Raw genomic sequence first — 16,331 nt, forward strand, 5'->3', positions numbered from 1 at the left:
AGTAAGTCGTTCCCAAAGACATAGTTATAAGGTTTTTCGACTACGCTGAATAAAATGGCTATCTCAGAATTTTGATCCGTCGACTTTGGGAAAATAATTAGCGTGGGAGGGGCCAAGGTGCCCTCCAATTTTTTTGGTCACTTAAAAAGGGCACTAGAACTTTTCATTTTCGTTAGAATGAGCCCTTTTGCAACATTCTAGGACCACTTGGTCGATACGATCACCCCTGGGAAAAAACAACAACAAACAAACAAACAAATAAACATGTGTCCGTGATCAGCCTTCTGGCAAAAAAAAAACAACAAAATTCCACATTTTTGTAGATAGGAGCTTGAAATCTCTAAAAGAGGGTTCTCTATTACGCTGAATCTGATGGTGTGACTTTCGTTAAGTTTCTATGACTTTAAGGGGGTGTTTCTCTCTATTTTCTAAACTAAGGCAAATTTTCTCAGGCTCATAACTCTTGATGGGTAAGACTAAACTTGATGAAACTTATATATCTAACATGAGCATTAAAATGCGATTCTTTTGATGTAGCTATTGGTATCAAAATTCCATTTTTTAGGGTTTTGGTTACTATTGAACCGGGTCGCTCCTTACTACAGTTCGTTACCACGAACTGTTTGATTATAATAAAAACTTTCTTTTGCCTATGAATTAACTTTTTTGTTAACAAGGGTAGCGCTGGGAGCATAGATTTTAAATCATAATTTGAATTATGGATAAAAAAAAGTTTGTTTCTTAAATTAGAGTACAAGAGTTATGAACTAATCCCCTAAAATTTATACTTTGTAGAATTAGAACTCATTAGATGATAAGGATCCCTCACCATGTCACACTCTTTAGCAATTCCTTCCACACAAATCGGACATTTTCAACCTGAATAGCCATACTATCAGCATCCGTCAGCACCATTGGGTAACATGAATGTCTCAATTTTATAAGGGAATTATTCGCATTATAGTTAAAACTTGCAAAGCATTCACCATGCACCCCTCCTCTATTGTCTTTTAAAACTCCACCAACTGCAAGACACTTTCAGAAGCTCTATGGACATGACCAAAAGCGCCAGCAATCCGCTCAAGTGCCTTGAAAAGACTGAGGAGCGATCATAAATGATTGCTAATTACACTTAACAACATAGGACCACTTTGCCACTTTGTAAACGTAAATTTTATAAGTTTTTAAACTTAAAAATCGCATTTTCACAAACTGCCATCCCAGCTGATTAATAACCATGTATTTTACAATCCTTTAAATATGCATGTAAATCTATTACTCTTTAGAAAGACAATAAAAACAATGTGCTGTTGCCGCAAATTTCACGAAATTTCTCTTGAGACAAGTGTAGACTTATTCTGATTGGAAAAAAATGCCCGTAAGAATTTTTATCTGAGGCAGGCTCGTAGAGGAGTCAGACCCAACGTTTAACATTGTCAATAGAAGGCCCCCTTACGGAGCACAGGGCACCCTTTTTATCTTTTTGCTCACCATTTTCTAACTTGGAATTAAACTGTATGATCGTCATCCCAACCCCTTATACACTTATTCAAAAACACTAATTTCTCGCCTAGCCTTTTCAAAAAGACCAATTTCCCTGGGAAAAACGGGGTAGTTGCGCTCTAAACATTTAAAAAGAGCTTTTGGAAATTTTACCCCCAATGCATGCTAATTAATCGAGAAGTTTCCTTCGTACATATTTTTTAATAGTCAATGTGTTACAGTTAGAAATGCTTGTTCAAAAAATTGCAAACCAGTATTAAAACCTTAACTCTGAACACTCGTGATATTTGACTAATTTGGATGACAATTGGTTGGTTTATCGCGTTTTCTGTCTTTTCTTAACATAAACTTTTCATTGAATTTGCATAATTTCAATTCTAAATTCTAAATTGTCTAAATATAAAAATTACCGATTCAATCCCTCTTTTATTAAAAGTGCCATTTGTTGTAACTACTTTATTGATTCTTCTCATTAAATTGTTTTAATATCCATATACTTGCGTGTGAAAAGTGTAGATTTTTGTAGCAATATGCATGATAAACTACTAGTCTGATCTTTCTTTCAAATTGTATGATTCTTCACTGATATGGGCCTTCGCGGAGCCACCCCAAATTTTAGCTTTATTTTATATAGTATTTTTGATCTAATCGTGTAATAGATGTTGTGCATTAATAGAATCCAACATAACACAAGCACTGGAACTATCCGTGTTCCCAAAGGCTGCACTATGAACCTAAATATAACCCAATTCCACATTGTTCCAGTCTCAACTCTTGTCGATCCGCTTGATCCAGTTGTCCCAAAATACCGGGAGGAATTCATTCAAAAAGTAATTAAAAGGTTTCACTCTTTTTTTTATCTTCGTTGTCTTATTTTGTTGTAAAAACTGGACATGATAAGTGTTTTATGCTTCTCAAATTTAGTGATCTAGGCTCTATTCCCTCAGATGTCTTTCTTAATGTGATTTTTTTTTTTTTTTTTTTTTTTTTTTTTTGTGTGTGTGTGTTTGTGTGTGTGTGCGTGTGTGTGTGTGTGTGTGTGCCAGACTATCTCTTTATGTGTTAATTTAACTTTTCATGATATTGCTATTTTTTCAGAATTTTTTTTTGCATTTCTCTGTTTTGTCTAATTATTTTTTAAGGCTCGGGTAATCTACACAAAATAGGCAAAGTATTTATTACTCACCAATTCATTTTATATTTAGACATCGTAGGCCTATTGGCACCAGGTCCTAAATGCAGCAGTTAAAGGTCCATTTATTTGTTTCCGAAATAGGTCTCTTTTTCACTAATGAATGCAGGATTTAAGGTGGTTTAAAAGATGGGAGGTGAAGCTATTATAGAACACAGGTTCTTTGTTCCAAAGATTGGCACTTGGCAGAGGGATAACGAGAAAGCCAATCAAGCTACACGGCTTAGAAATGATGTTGTTGAATGCCATTTGAAAATAAGAGTGGCACTGATCCTTAGTTAAAAGAATTAATTGGTTCATGTGCTTGCTGGATTTATAACAACAAGCGCATGTCAAAAGAATTGTTTTAGAATATTTTAAACTAAAGAGGTCTAGACTTTTAAAGATAATGGTAAAGACGAGCGGCTACTCGAGAAGTCACGCTCCAGTTTCCCAAAGTCAATAAAACTCTCAAGCTTGGAGCAAGTATGGAAGATATTATCTGTTTCAAGTTTGAAAGAAATAGAAATTGAGTTTATCCGGTAGTCTGTGTCTCAGGACGTTCCGTCTGGTAAAGGGCTTAGGAAAAATCACTAAAATCACAAAGAAAAACAAAGTCAAAAGCTAAAAAAAAAAACACTTTCAAGTAATTTGTTCAGTGCATTCAAAATTATAATTAAACATCAAGGATATCTGAGGCGAGTATAAAACAGCTAAAACCGACCTTAAGACCATTCACTATAACAAAAAGAACGAAAAAAGAAGAAAACCAAGCAAACAAGGCCGTATCAAGGGAAGGGAGGTTAGGGGTTTGAACCCACCCAAAAACATTCGTCTGACACGTAAAAACGTAACAAAAACGCACACAAAAAATTCATATTTTTTTTAACTTTTTGTGTACCGGATTTTAATCCAAACTTTAAATTTGTTTGCGGAGTTAAATCAGACACTGAAGATTCAATCCTTAGGAGTAGAGAAAATATAAAGAAGGGAACTCAAAAATACTTCATTAGATTCTAATTTAGGCTACAGAAATTATATCTTTAATTTTAATCTACGCACCGTAAATTTTAATCCAAATATAAACGTGAAAGACCTTCCTCTTACCTAACTTAGATCGTATACTCATCACTAGAAACTTAGGTGACGTAGGCCGACCGGAGCTCGAGTTCTTGAGGAGTTTTTGGGCCCTTTATTTTACCATTTTACAACAATAAAGTCGTAGAATAGCCAATTTTTCCATAGTGCATTGTGCATAATTAATAGGAAATGATCTAATACTTTAATGTCAACCACATCACAGTTAATGATATAGGATAACTGTTAGTTTAGTAAAAATCAAATACAACATTAAGTTGAGATTTGGACTAAGACTCAAACAATTGCCGTGTATAGGCATACGGCATATTCGAAATTGCCGTCTATAGATATTCGACGAACTCTAAACAATTTTGAATATGTGTCAGCCTCTGAAAAAGGGGGTATTAATTTGCAATTTTGTAGGCAAGGGCAAAATGTATTTTTATTTATCCAGGGAGTGGGCAATGTTTTTGTTTTATAGATTATTTTCAATAAAAAATACCAAAAAGCACTTTTCAATGGGACTAAAAAAAAATTCAAAATCTTCGGGGGACTAGGAGTTTGGCACCCTCTCAATTGACGCACCTGCTCTGATTATTAGGTTTTCGGAGTCCAAGGCTTAAAAATTGAGATTATCTGGCTCTTTATATTTTTCTCTCTGTCGGAAGATATCTGACTCGATGTCAGATTTCACGGTCGTAAGGTGGTTTCCAAAACAATTCCAAAATGTGCCAATGATCTAAGGCCTTTTCTTTTCATCACAGTTTGGCAACCTTATATTAATGCTCATATTTGGTAAGAAAAACAATTTTCTTGGCAGTTTCCTATAGCCTAGATCTTCGTAAATATTCGACATTAGGGATGCCACAATTTATCAAAGGAGTTGCACGAAAAACTAACATATGTATTCTATATTCTGTTCAGTAAACGGAGCAAAACTCACACAAAGTTTGGAATTTGTCAAATTTATAAATGATTCTGGCCAAAACTTTGCGTGCTTAGAATATAAATTCTAAGTAATTATATTTTGGAAGCTCACAATACAATATATATATATATATATATATATATATATATATATATATATATATATGTATATATATATATATATATATATATATATATATATATATATATATATATATATATATATATATATATATATATATATATATATATATATATATATATATATATATATATAGATATATATATATATATATATATATTTATATATATAAATATATATATATATATATATATATATATATATATATATATATATATATATATATATATATATATATATATATATATATATATATATATACTATCTAAAAAAAGACAGGAAAAATCAAAAGCAGTTTATGACAGAACCAAAAAAATACCTGAGTATCATTATAGTAGAGATGTAACTGATAATCCTTTAATATTAATGAATGGTCATTAATATGTTTCAAAGCAAGTTTGATAGCTGGCATAACACCTCGTCCCACCGCCCCTTGGGGTACACTTGTGCTAAGTGGGAAAAAACCAGCAATATAAATATCGTTTTTTTTCTGTTTTCCACTGTCTACAAAATATGCGAAACAAAAACAAATATAAACACTCCATAACATGATTATTATACCATTCCTGTTTTTCAGTCTCCACCTCTAAGTGTACTGATAGTTTTTCCCTTGATTTGATAAGCGTCATGAAAGGAAGGTTCTCTAGAGCGCTTGATCAGCCCATAGAAAACATTTGATCAACTCCAAAGATTGGTACTTTACCTTAAAGGTTACCTCTTTTTTAGGGAACATCTCGTTTGTTTCGCCTTTTGTATATAAAGAGTTTTGTGCATTCTTCATCCAAACAGTCCGTTGTAACAAACTGCAAGTAAGGAGCAACTCGGCTCAATAGTAACTGAAACTCTAACAAAATTTTGAAAGCAATGGTTATATCAAAAGAATTAACTTTTATGCTGATTTCAAATATATAAGATTCATTAAGTTTGTTTTTTTATCCATCAAACGCTACCATTACGCTGAACCATCAGATTCAGCATATCTAAGAGCCCTACGGTAGAGGTTTCAAGTTAACATCTTTAAAAATGCGGAATTTTGCAGGTTTTTTTCGCCAAAAGAAAGATCACGAAGGTTTGTTTGTTTTTTCTTGTTCTTCCCAGGGGTAATCGTTTCAAACCAATGGTCCTAGAACATTGGGCACATTTCAATAAGAAATTGAAAATTCTATTGTACTTTTTAACTGACCAGCAAATTGGCAATTAAACACCCTCCCTTGCCTTTTCCCCCCTAAGATCATCCGATCAACATTTTGAGATGCCCATATTGCTCATTATAGTTGAAAAGTTCAATAGCTATGCATTTAGGGATGACAGGACGCCCAACAACCCCTGGAGAAAGGGTTGCAAGTTATGAAATATGCCAATCGTTTACATGTAGCATTTGTTATTGGGAAGTATATCGGCATTTTTCCAAAGGGTAGATTTTCTCGGGATGAAGCTTCTGCAGGGAGAACTTCCCATTGGAACGGAGCCTTCCAACGGTGAACTTTCTAAGAAAAATTTTACACAGGTGGAAATTGCGAGAATTCAAATAAGAAAAACGTTTTATTTGTCCTACTTTCTCTTTGGCGACTACATATAAAATGTGGAGATACTCTGGGGGAATTGTCTGAGGGAAGTTTTCAGCGGAATTGGATCGCTCGGGGGTACTTTTACGTGGAGGGGTGGGAGATTTTCTACGGAAGAAATTATTCATGGGGGACATTTCACCAGGAGAAATTATCCACCGGGAAAGTTTCCGCAGGATAAACTTTGTATTTTTTTGGGGGGGGATCTGGGAAAAAATCATCACAGGGGGGGATTCCACCATAACCTAAAAACGATCCTATGCATGATCATCTCGATCCAATAGTCATAGAACGTCATAAGAGGGCTCATTCGACCGGAAATCCACAGTTATAGTGCCTTTTTAAAATTACCAGAAGATCAGAGGGCAAATATAACCGTAAAATATTCAGTATTGGAGGGGGAATGCCCCTTCCTCAGCCCTTGCTCTATATGTTAAAGTTTGCCTTTTTGCACTAAATCTTTAAGAAGGACTGTTTAAACTCAGGGGCCGTTGAATTTGAATGAGAAGCCTTTTAAAAAAAAGTAAGATTTATTCGTAAAGAATAAGGGTTGAGGATGGGGCAGCCCCCACATATACGAAATAATTTTTGTTTATTCTAAGTATTAACAAGGCCTCTTGCTTTCAGCTCAAAGCACTTGTTTAAAACAATTTAATTGAAATCAGGATCTTGTTCCCCCTAGTTTAAACTCCGTAAATCCATTCGCTTCTACTTATAATATGAAGAATTTCGAGTTATGATGTAAATTTGTGAAGTTAGTCGATAACCTTTTACATTTACCTGGACATCTTGACTTCCAATTTCTTAGATTATAATTATGATCCGTTAAAACCCCTATTCAGTATATCCATTTCATTGTTCTTCGTGCATAAGAAAGTTATTGCTGGAGATGTCAAAGTGGATGTTAAACACGAAATGGAATATAGATATTATCCCCCATTCGAGAAATAATCGCATATGCTGCTCTATAGCTGTGGTTTATGGGTTCACAAGTGCTGTAGCAATCCACGAACCTTGGATTTTGAGATTTAATTTATATCGGTTTTGTACTCTAAAGGAAAAAAGAACATTTGGTGGGAGGGCCACGAAGAAACTATGGAGTGCACAAGAAGTTATCCCTAGATCGATTCCTGGCCTCTTAGGCCGTGTTTAATAATCGAATCGGTTGATCCCCTTTTTTCATAGTGTTATTATGAAAGCAGCTGACCGTCCCTCACAATTGCATGAATGTATCAGGATGCGGATTAATATAAAAAAAATCGGTTAAAACACATTGTTTTTTAAATAAAAAAAATGTTTACCAGACAAAAAAGCTATCTCTAGAATTTAAGGGACTTATCCACCTCCTAATTCTTTCCCCCTCTAAGAGTGAAAAGCTAAGAATTATCTAGCATGTTGGTACTACTTGAAAATACCTTGATCCATGCATAATTCCGACATTTGTTCATCACTATAACGTTTTAAATCATGGATTGCCTAACCATGGACTGAAAAGAAGAAGGTTATAAACGCATACATTAAATAGAAGTCAAAGGCGAAATCCCATTGACCCGGTTTGACTTTTTTTTTATTTCAGTCTCTTTTTGAACCTGCAAGTCGATTCATAGAATGAGTGCAGTACTAGTTTGGATTATCTTAGCTTTAACTATAAGCAAAGGATTGCAACAAGGTCATTCATTTGATTTTATTCTTTATGCCTTTAGTGTTGTGGAAGTAATAAATTACAAGTATTAAAATACGTATTGAATTACTTTTTAAAGTATTAATTACAAATTAGATCAAGTTATTTAAATATGTATTTAATTTTTTTCTGTATTTAACTACAAATTAACTTTTCCCAGTATTCCTAAATACTTTTGTTTATTCAAACACAATTTTCGAGAGTATTTACTGTTTTTCTGGACTGTGTTCTGTTTAGTTAGTTTTTATGATCTTGGTTTAAATGAAGACCCATAGTAGAGCTGTACTAGAGACCAGCGATATTTTTAGAGTTGGTATATATAAGAACACAAAAAGTTCTGTCGCTCAGGAAAAATTTTTCACTGGTCATCATTGGTAGTATTCACTCTTTTGAGGTAAGAAAAGTATTTTAAAGTGTTTTCAAACAATTCGTAATAACGAACTGTAGTAAGGAGCGACCCGGCTCAATAGTAACCAAAACTCTAAAAAATGGAATTTTGATACCAATAGCTACATCAAAAGAATCGAATTTTAATGCTGATTTTAAATAAGTTTCATCAAGTTTAGTCTTACCCATCAAAAGTTACGAGCCTAAGAAAATTTGCGTTATTTTAGAAAATAGGGGGAAACGCCCCCTAGAAGTAATAGAATCTTAACGAAAATCACCCCATCAGATCAAGCGTATCAGAGAACCCTACCGTAGAAGTTTCAAGCTCCTATCTACAAAAATGTGGAATTTTGTATTTTTTGCCAGAAGGCAGATCACGGATGCGTGTTTATTTGTTTTTTTTGTTTTTTTGTTTTTGTTTCCAGGGGTGATCGTATCGACCCAGTTGTCCTAGAATGTTGCAAGAGGGCTCATCTAACGGAAATGAAAGGTTCTAGTGCCCTTTTTAAGTGACCAAAAAAATTGGAGGGCACCTAGGCCCCCTCCCACGCTAATTATTTTACCAAAGTCAACGGACCAAAATTCTGAGATAGCCATTTTATTCAGCGTAATCGAAAAACCTTATAACTATGTCTTTCGGGACGACTTACTCCCCCACAGTCCCCGTGGGAGGGGCAACAAGTTACAAACTTTGACCAGTGCTTGCATATAGTAATGGTGTTTGGGAAGTGTACAGGCGTTTTCAGGAGGATTTTTTTATTGGGGGGAGGGGTTGAGAAGAGGGGGATATACTGGGGGAACTTTCCATCGATAATTTGTCATGGGGGAAGAAAATTTCCATGAAGGGAGCGCAGGATTTACTAGCATTATTTAAAAAAACAATGAAAAAATAAATATGAAAAAGTTCTTTCAGCTGGAAGTAAGGAACAGCATTAAAACTTAAAACAAACAGAAATTATTACCCATACGAGGGGCTCACCTCCTCCTAATACCTCGCTCTTTACGCTAAAGTATTTTTAGTAATTTCAACTATTTATTCTACGGCTTTTGTGATTCATGGGTCATTCTTAATGAATTGGGAAACAAATTTAAGCTTTAGTGTAAAGAGCGAGGTACTGACGAGGGGGCGAACCCCCTCATATATGTAATAAAAATATGAGAATACAAAAGTTCTTTACGTAAGCTAATTTATAAGTTACGTAAATCTTTTACTAATAAAAAGATTCGTAAAAAATTAAAAGTTCTAGTTGCCTTTTTAATTAGCCAAAAAATCGGAGGGCAACTAGGCTTCCTCCCCCGCTCTTTTTTTCTCAAAATCATTCGATCAAAATTATGAGAAAGCCATTTAGCCAAAAAAAAAATCAAATTTCTTTTTAATAATTCCTCTGCGGAGAGCCAAAATCAAAACATGCATTGATTTAAAAACGTTCAGAAATTAAATAAAAAAAACAAGTTTTTTTAACTGAAAGTAAGGAGCGACATTAACGAACAGAAATTACTTCGTATATGAAAGAGGCTGCTTCCTCATCAACGCCCCGCTCTTTACACTAAAGTTTTTTACTGTTTTAAAAAGAAGAATTGAGAGAAAGAGTCAAACTTTAGCGTAAAGAGCGGGGCGTTGATGAGGAAGCAGCCTCTTTCATATACGAAGTAATTTCTGTTCGTTTTAAGTTTTAATGTCGCTCCTTACTTTCAGTTAAAAAAACTTGTTTTTTTATTTAATAACTGAAAGGAATGAGCACTGAGTGTACTAAATTAAACTGAAAAGTATATATCTGTGTCATAAAAGCCAAAAGCACTAAAATAAGGTTGGACACAAGTGGAAAGACAAGTCTTGAGAAGATAAATTAAAAGGGGGGCTATTGAAAAGAAGCAGCAAAACCCCGCTCATTACGCTAAAGTTTTCTATTATTTAAAAAAATATAATTGTTCTAATTAAAAAAAAACCTGAATTTCAGAAGGAGAAATTTTTCACTGGTCATCATTGGTAGTATTCACTCTTTTGAGGTAAGAAAAGTATTTTAAAGTGTTTTAACTAAAAGGACTGAGCACTGAGTGTACTAAATTAAACTGAAGAGTATAATATCTTGTCATAAAAGTCAAAAGCACTAAAATGAGGTGGGACACAAGTGGAAAGGCCATTCTTGAGAAGATAAATTAAAAGGGGGGCTATTGAAAGGAAGCAGCAACACCCTGCTCATTACGCTAAAGTTTTTTATTATTTAAAAAAAATATAATTGTTCTAATTAAAAGAACCCTGTATTTCAGAAGTCGCTCTTAAAGAATTGGGTCAAAATTCCAAATCTAGTATAAAGACGAGGTATTGAGGAGGTGAAAACACACCTCATATACGTAATAATTTCTGTTCGTTTTAAGTTTTAATGTTACTCCTTACTTTCAGTTTCAAAAACTTGTTTTTCTTATTTAATTCTTGGTCGTTTTTCAAATAATGCCAGAAAATCTGGCTTCACCTCTAAGGCAAAATTCCTCCTCCCCACAGATTTATTCTGTAGACGACTCAGTCCTGGTGAATATTTACGCCGGAAAAATACCCCTAACATCTCCACACGTAAAATCAAGACGGCAAAGAGAAAGCAAGATATACCCAGAATTTCTTATAGGAATGCTGGCCAAATCCCCCAGCACAAAATTCACATTGGCAAAATCACCCCCTGGAGAATTGCCTCTTCTTGGTAAACTCTTCCTTACCAAGGTATATATATATATATATATATATATATATATATATATATATATATATATATATATATATACATATATATATATATATATATATATATATATATATATATATATATATATATTTCAAACCAAAGTTTCAAAACCAAAGTATGACTCTTTCTCTCAACTCTTCTTTTTAAAACAGTAAAAAAAACTTTAGCGTAAAGAGCGGGGCGTTGATGAGGAAGCAGCCCCTTTCATATACGAAGTATTTTCTGTTCGTTTTAAGTTTTAATGTCGCTCCTTACTTTCAGTTGAAAAAACTTGTTTTTTTAAATTTAATTTCTGAACTTTTTGAATCAATTCATGTTTTGATTTTGGCTCTCTGCAGAGGAATAATTAAAACGAAATTTGCATATTTATTTTTTTGGCTAAATGGCTTTCTCATAATTTTGATCGAATGATTTTGAGAAAAAAAGAGCGGGGGAGGAAGCCTAGTTGCCCTCCGATTTTTTGGTTAATTAAAAAGGCAACTTGAACTTTTAATTTTTTACGAATCTTAAAAGATATACGTAACTTATAAATTAGCTTACGCAAAGAACTTTTGTATTCTCATGTTTTGTTACATATATGAGGGGGTTCGCTCCCTCGTCAGTACCTCGCTCTTTACACTAAAGCTTAAATTTGTTTCCCAATAGATTAAGAATGACCCCTGGATCACAAAAGCTGTAGAATAAATAGTTGAAATTACTAAAAATACTTTAGCGTAAATAGCAAGGTATTAGGAGGAGGTGAGTCCCTCATATGGGTAATAATTTCTGTTTGTTTTAAGTTTTAATGCTGCTCCTTACTTCCAGCTGGAAAAACTTTTCATATTTATTTTTCTATTGTTTTTTTTTTCAAATAATGTTAGTAAATCCTGCTCTCCCTTCATGGAAATTTTGTTCCCACATGACAAATTCCTCGATGGAAAGTTCCCCTATTATATCCCCCTCTTCTTATCCCCTCCCCTAACGAAAATATCCTCCTGAAAACGCCTGCACACTTCCCAGTAACCATTATTATATGTAAGCACTAGTCAAAGTTTGTAACTCGTAGCCCCTCCCACGGGGACTGTGGGGCTGTAAGTCGTCCCCAAAGACATAATTATAAGATTTTTCGACTACGTTGAACAAAATGGCTATCTCAGAATTTTGATCCGTCGACCTGGGGAAATAATGAGCATGGTAGGGGGCATAGGTGCCTTCCACTTTTTATGGTCACTTAAAAAGGGCACTAGAACTTTTCATTTCAGTTAGAATGAGCCCTCTCGCAACATTCTAAGACAACTAGGTCGATACGATCACCCATGGGAAAAAAACAAATAAACACGCATCCCTGATCTGCCTTCTGGCAAAAAATACAAATTTCTACATTTTTGTAGATAGGAGCTTGACAGTAGGGTTCTCTGATACGCTGAATCTAACGGTGTGATTTTCGTTAAGATTCTATGACTTTTAGGGGGTTTTCCCCCTATTTTCTAAAATAACGCAAATTTTCTCAGGCTCTTAACTTTTGATGGGTAAGACTAAACTTGATGAAACTTATATATTTAAAATCAGCATTAAAATATGATTCTTTGATGTAGCATGTTTGATGTAGCTGATATAGCATTTTTTAGAGTTTTGGTTACTATTGAACCGGGTCGCTCCTTATTACAGTTCGTTACCACAAACTGTTTGATTGAGTTTAAAAGAAAGTCTCTGAGACGAAATAAAATGGCTTGACTCCTCTTGCTTCAAGCATCGGTTTTAGATTGTGGAGATTCCAATTCCTGGGTATCGTGTAAAACCAAGAATTCGGATATTTTTTGCTTCAGCTGTTCCTTTCTTTGTCATTTCTCAGCTTTCGGTGAATCTCGTATGTCTCAAAGATCAGTGTAAATGCCGTAAAAATTACAAGATTTTCGGATTGAAGTTGCGCCAATAAGGAATTTACAATGACTAACACTTTTTCCATTATATGCAAAGTTGAGACGAAAAAGACGGAGTTTATTTTTTCCAGTAGTTCTTTTTCTTCACACGCTGCATTACCATCGGAACTATCAGATACTGGGGCTACCACAGCAGCAATACATTTAAATTTAGCCTTCACCTTTGAGATAGAGCGTACTGCGTAAAACCAGCGTTTCTGGGTGATGTTATTAAGCTCTAAGACCTTTTGACCGCTAATACGCTGAGATTCCACAAATAGTTCATATCGAATGTTAATAAATGATATAAATACGTAATTTCTTTGCACCACAGAGAAAAATTCTGAAAGATCGCCGATGTTTTTTACTCAGTTAGTCTAAACCACGTGTAATCTGTGGATATGACAGTGTACATAAACTGCATGAGCGACCTTCTCCCTAAACTTTGCTTGAATTCAAATTTCCCACTCTTACTAGATGCACCGTGGCAACATTGATAAATATACAACATCAAATTTTTTTATAGTTTCACAAATCAAGGTGATTAAGCCCCCGGAGTTTAATTTGTGCATATGATAGAAGCCGATTGGTCGCTCCACAATTTCTAACTGTTCTTTTCTAGAAAAAAAATGCGACAAGCCTATGGCTTTCTCCTGTGTTGAATACGATAAATAAATAAATAAAGTATTTTATCTTGTCGATAAGAATAGCAAAGTATTTAGCCGATTTTACTTCGAAATAACGTTTAACAGTGTCTGGTAATGAATTGCTAGTAGTGAGTAACTAGGCCCAATAGGAACTGAGACTTTAAGAAATGGAAGTTTGGTAACAAAAGATAAATACAAATATTTACCTTTCTGTACTAATCCCAAATATATAAGGTTCATTAAGCTTAATGGTGCCAATGAAAAGCTACGAGCCTGAGAAAATGTGCCGGATTTTTGAAAAACGGGAAACAAACCCCAAAAAAGTAAGAGGTCTTAAAGAAAATCACACCACCAGATTCAGCATAACAGACATCCCTTGTGTAGTGGTTTCAAGATCCTATCGACAAAAATGTGGAATTTTGAACTTCTTGGCAGAAGAAAGATCAGGAATGCGTATTTATTTGTTTGTTACTTTCCCCCCCTAGGGTAGACGTATCGAGCCAATGATCTTAGAAGATCAGGAGAAAACTCACTCGAACAAAAATTAAAATTGCAATATCATTTTTAAGTGACCAAAACGATTGGAGGACACCTAGCCATCCTCCCACGCCATTTTCCCTATAGACATCCGGTTAAGATTTTAAGATAACCGTTTAATTTACATATTTGAAAGTTCTAATAACTATGCTTCTAGTAATGACATACCAAATAATTCCTAGGGAACCCATAATTCCTACCCATACCATACCCATAATTCCTAGGGAAAGAGCTGCAAGTTGCGCACATTGTCCGTTACTGTAATTTCCAGGGTAATTTCAGCAGGGAGGGAAGGTAAATTTCCCACTCGGAGAATTTTCTGTAGGAAGAAGTTTCTGGTAAAATTTTCCAGGAAGAAATGTTACAGTCATAAATTTTATATAAAAATAAGTGTTTTTCAACTGAAAGTAAGGAGAAACATTAAAACTTAAAACACACAGAAATTGTTCTGTATATGAAGGGGACCACCCTTCCTCAACCCTCTCTCCTTACGCTAAAGTTTACTTTTTGTCCTCATTCCTTTAAGAAAGACTATTAAAACACAAGGGCCATTAATTTTGAATGAGAAGTATTTCTTAAGGAGCTTTAAGACTTTAGTGTAAAGAGTGAGTGTTGAGGAAGGGGCAGCCCCCCTCAAGTACAGAATAATTTGCGTTGGTTCTAAGTTTTAATGCTGCTCCTTACCTTCAGTTTAAAAAACTTGATCTTTTATTTAATCATCATTAATTAAGGTATTGATTCTAAAATTCTACAAATATTTACTGGATATACCCGTGATCTTGTTTTAATTTGAAGTGGAGCTCAGAGAGTTATCCCCCTTGGTTCTCACAAAATTATCCATATTTCATCCACTATAACTAAGATAAAACTTTAAATAGGTTTTTTAACGTCTAAATGTGTGATGTTCATATTTCAGTGAAGCCTTTATCCATCTGTTAATTGTGTTACAACATTAAAGAAGACATTTAATTTATTTTTCTTGTAATGGGGTGAAATAATGGCCCTTCTTTTGGACTACAAATCCTTCTCCAAAGCTCTATGACATAAAAGTGGTTGTGAAAGGACAAAATGCTAGGAAATGAAAAAGCCTTATATTCCACTATTTGCTTTTCATCTTTTTGACAGCAAAATATCTTCCAATCTCCGTTAATTAAAATTACTTGTATTCCATTTCAAATAATTTGTGGCGCGACACGGGTTAATAGTAACTGAAACTATAAAAGAGGGGGTTTCGATTATAATAAATACACCAAAACATTGGATTTTTACTGTTGTTTTCGAAAATTTTTGTTCGTTAAGTTAAAGTAGCACATCAAAATTTACGAGCCTAAAAATGTTGCCCTTTTTTGAAGAGAGGGGCACGTGATCCTGGTGAGAATCACACCATCACTTTTAGCATATCAAATAACTCTTTTGTAGAGGTTTCAAGTCCTTATATCATAAAATGTGGAATTTTGCAAAAAATAATCCCAGAAGAAAGACCATGGATGCGTATTTATTTGTTTTTATTGTGTTTTTCTCTCGTGGTGATTGCATAGAACCAATGCTGCAAGAAAATCCAGGAAGAGCTTTTTTAAGTAGTAAAAAGATTGCGCTACAGGAAAGTGTCACTTTCTGTCATTTTGTAGCACAAAACTAGTTGGCGTGGAGCTTGAAAACTCTTAGACCGACAATAGATTTAAAATTTTTGGATACACATACATTGAGGTCCCCAGTTTCAGACAGAGCAATGCCGCGCGTTTTGCATTTATTCCTAAAGAGTTACGCAGTCCATACCCAATGAACGGTTGAATCAGTTTATATTTGATAACAATTTCGGATCAGCTTTAATCAAGGGGGAGCATTGAGACAGTTCTTAGGTAAGGGAGGGTGCAAGCCTTAAACCTAAAAATGCATTTGTGTGTGCACATTTTCTAATTTCCCACAGACTTTCAGATAAATATAGACGAGAGTCTGAGGGAGTCGTGAGCTATGTGAGTTATAGTGGCGTGAGTTGAAGGAGGAGGCGAGAGGGGGTATGTGCCTCCCTTAGATTCAAAAACTGACCTATTTTGTGCC

The 16,331-nt window shown here is 34.4% G+C and overlaps 2 protein-coding genes across 3 annotated transcripts in view; one reads left to right on the forward strand and one right to left on the reverse strand.

The window, feature by feature from the left end:
• Positions 1–7,882, reverse strand: part of LOC136034628 (gamma-aminobutyric acid type B receptor subunit 2-like) — a 340,796-nt gene extending 332,914 nt beyond the window's left edge. The window contains exon 1 of one of the 2 annotated variants that reach the window (XM_065715928.1): positions 7,804–7,882. In XM_065715928.1, coding sequence (XP_065572000.1) covers positions 7,804–7,836 — 33 coding nt within the window. In that variant the 5' untranslated portion in view covers positions 7,837–7,882. Of the gene's footprint in view, positions 1–5,142; positions 5,400–7,803 lie in introns of those variants that run through there. The other variant, XM_065715927.1, reaches the window with a different exon arrangement.
• Positions 7,883–7,962: 80 nt separating this feature from the next.
• The window catches only part of LOC136034629 (nuclear pore complex protein DDB_G0274915-like), a 79,074-nt gene continuing 70,705 nt past the window's right edge, over positions 7,963–16,331 (forward strand). Inside the window, exon 1 of the mRNA XM_065715929.1 lies at positions 7,963–8,057. Within this exon, the coding sequence (XP_065572001.1) occupies positions 7,997–8,057 (61 nt within the window). The 5' untranslated portion in view covers positions 7,963–7,996. The remainder of the gene's footprint in view (positions 8,058–16,331) is intronic.

Source organism: Artemia franciscana, chromosome 13 (genome assembly GCF_032884065.1).
Source record: "Artemia franciscana chromosome 13, ASM3288406v1, whole genome shotgun sequence".
NCBI lineage: Eukaryota > Metazoa > Arthropoda > Branchiopoda > Anostraca > Artemiidae > Artemia > Artemia franciscana.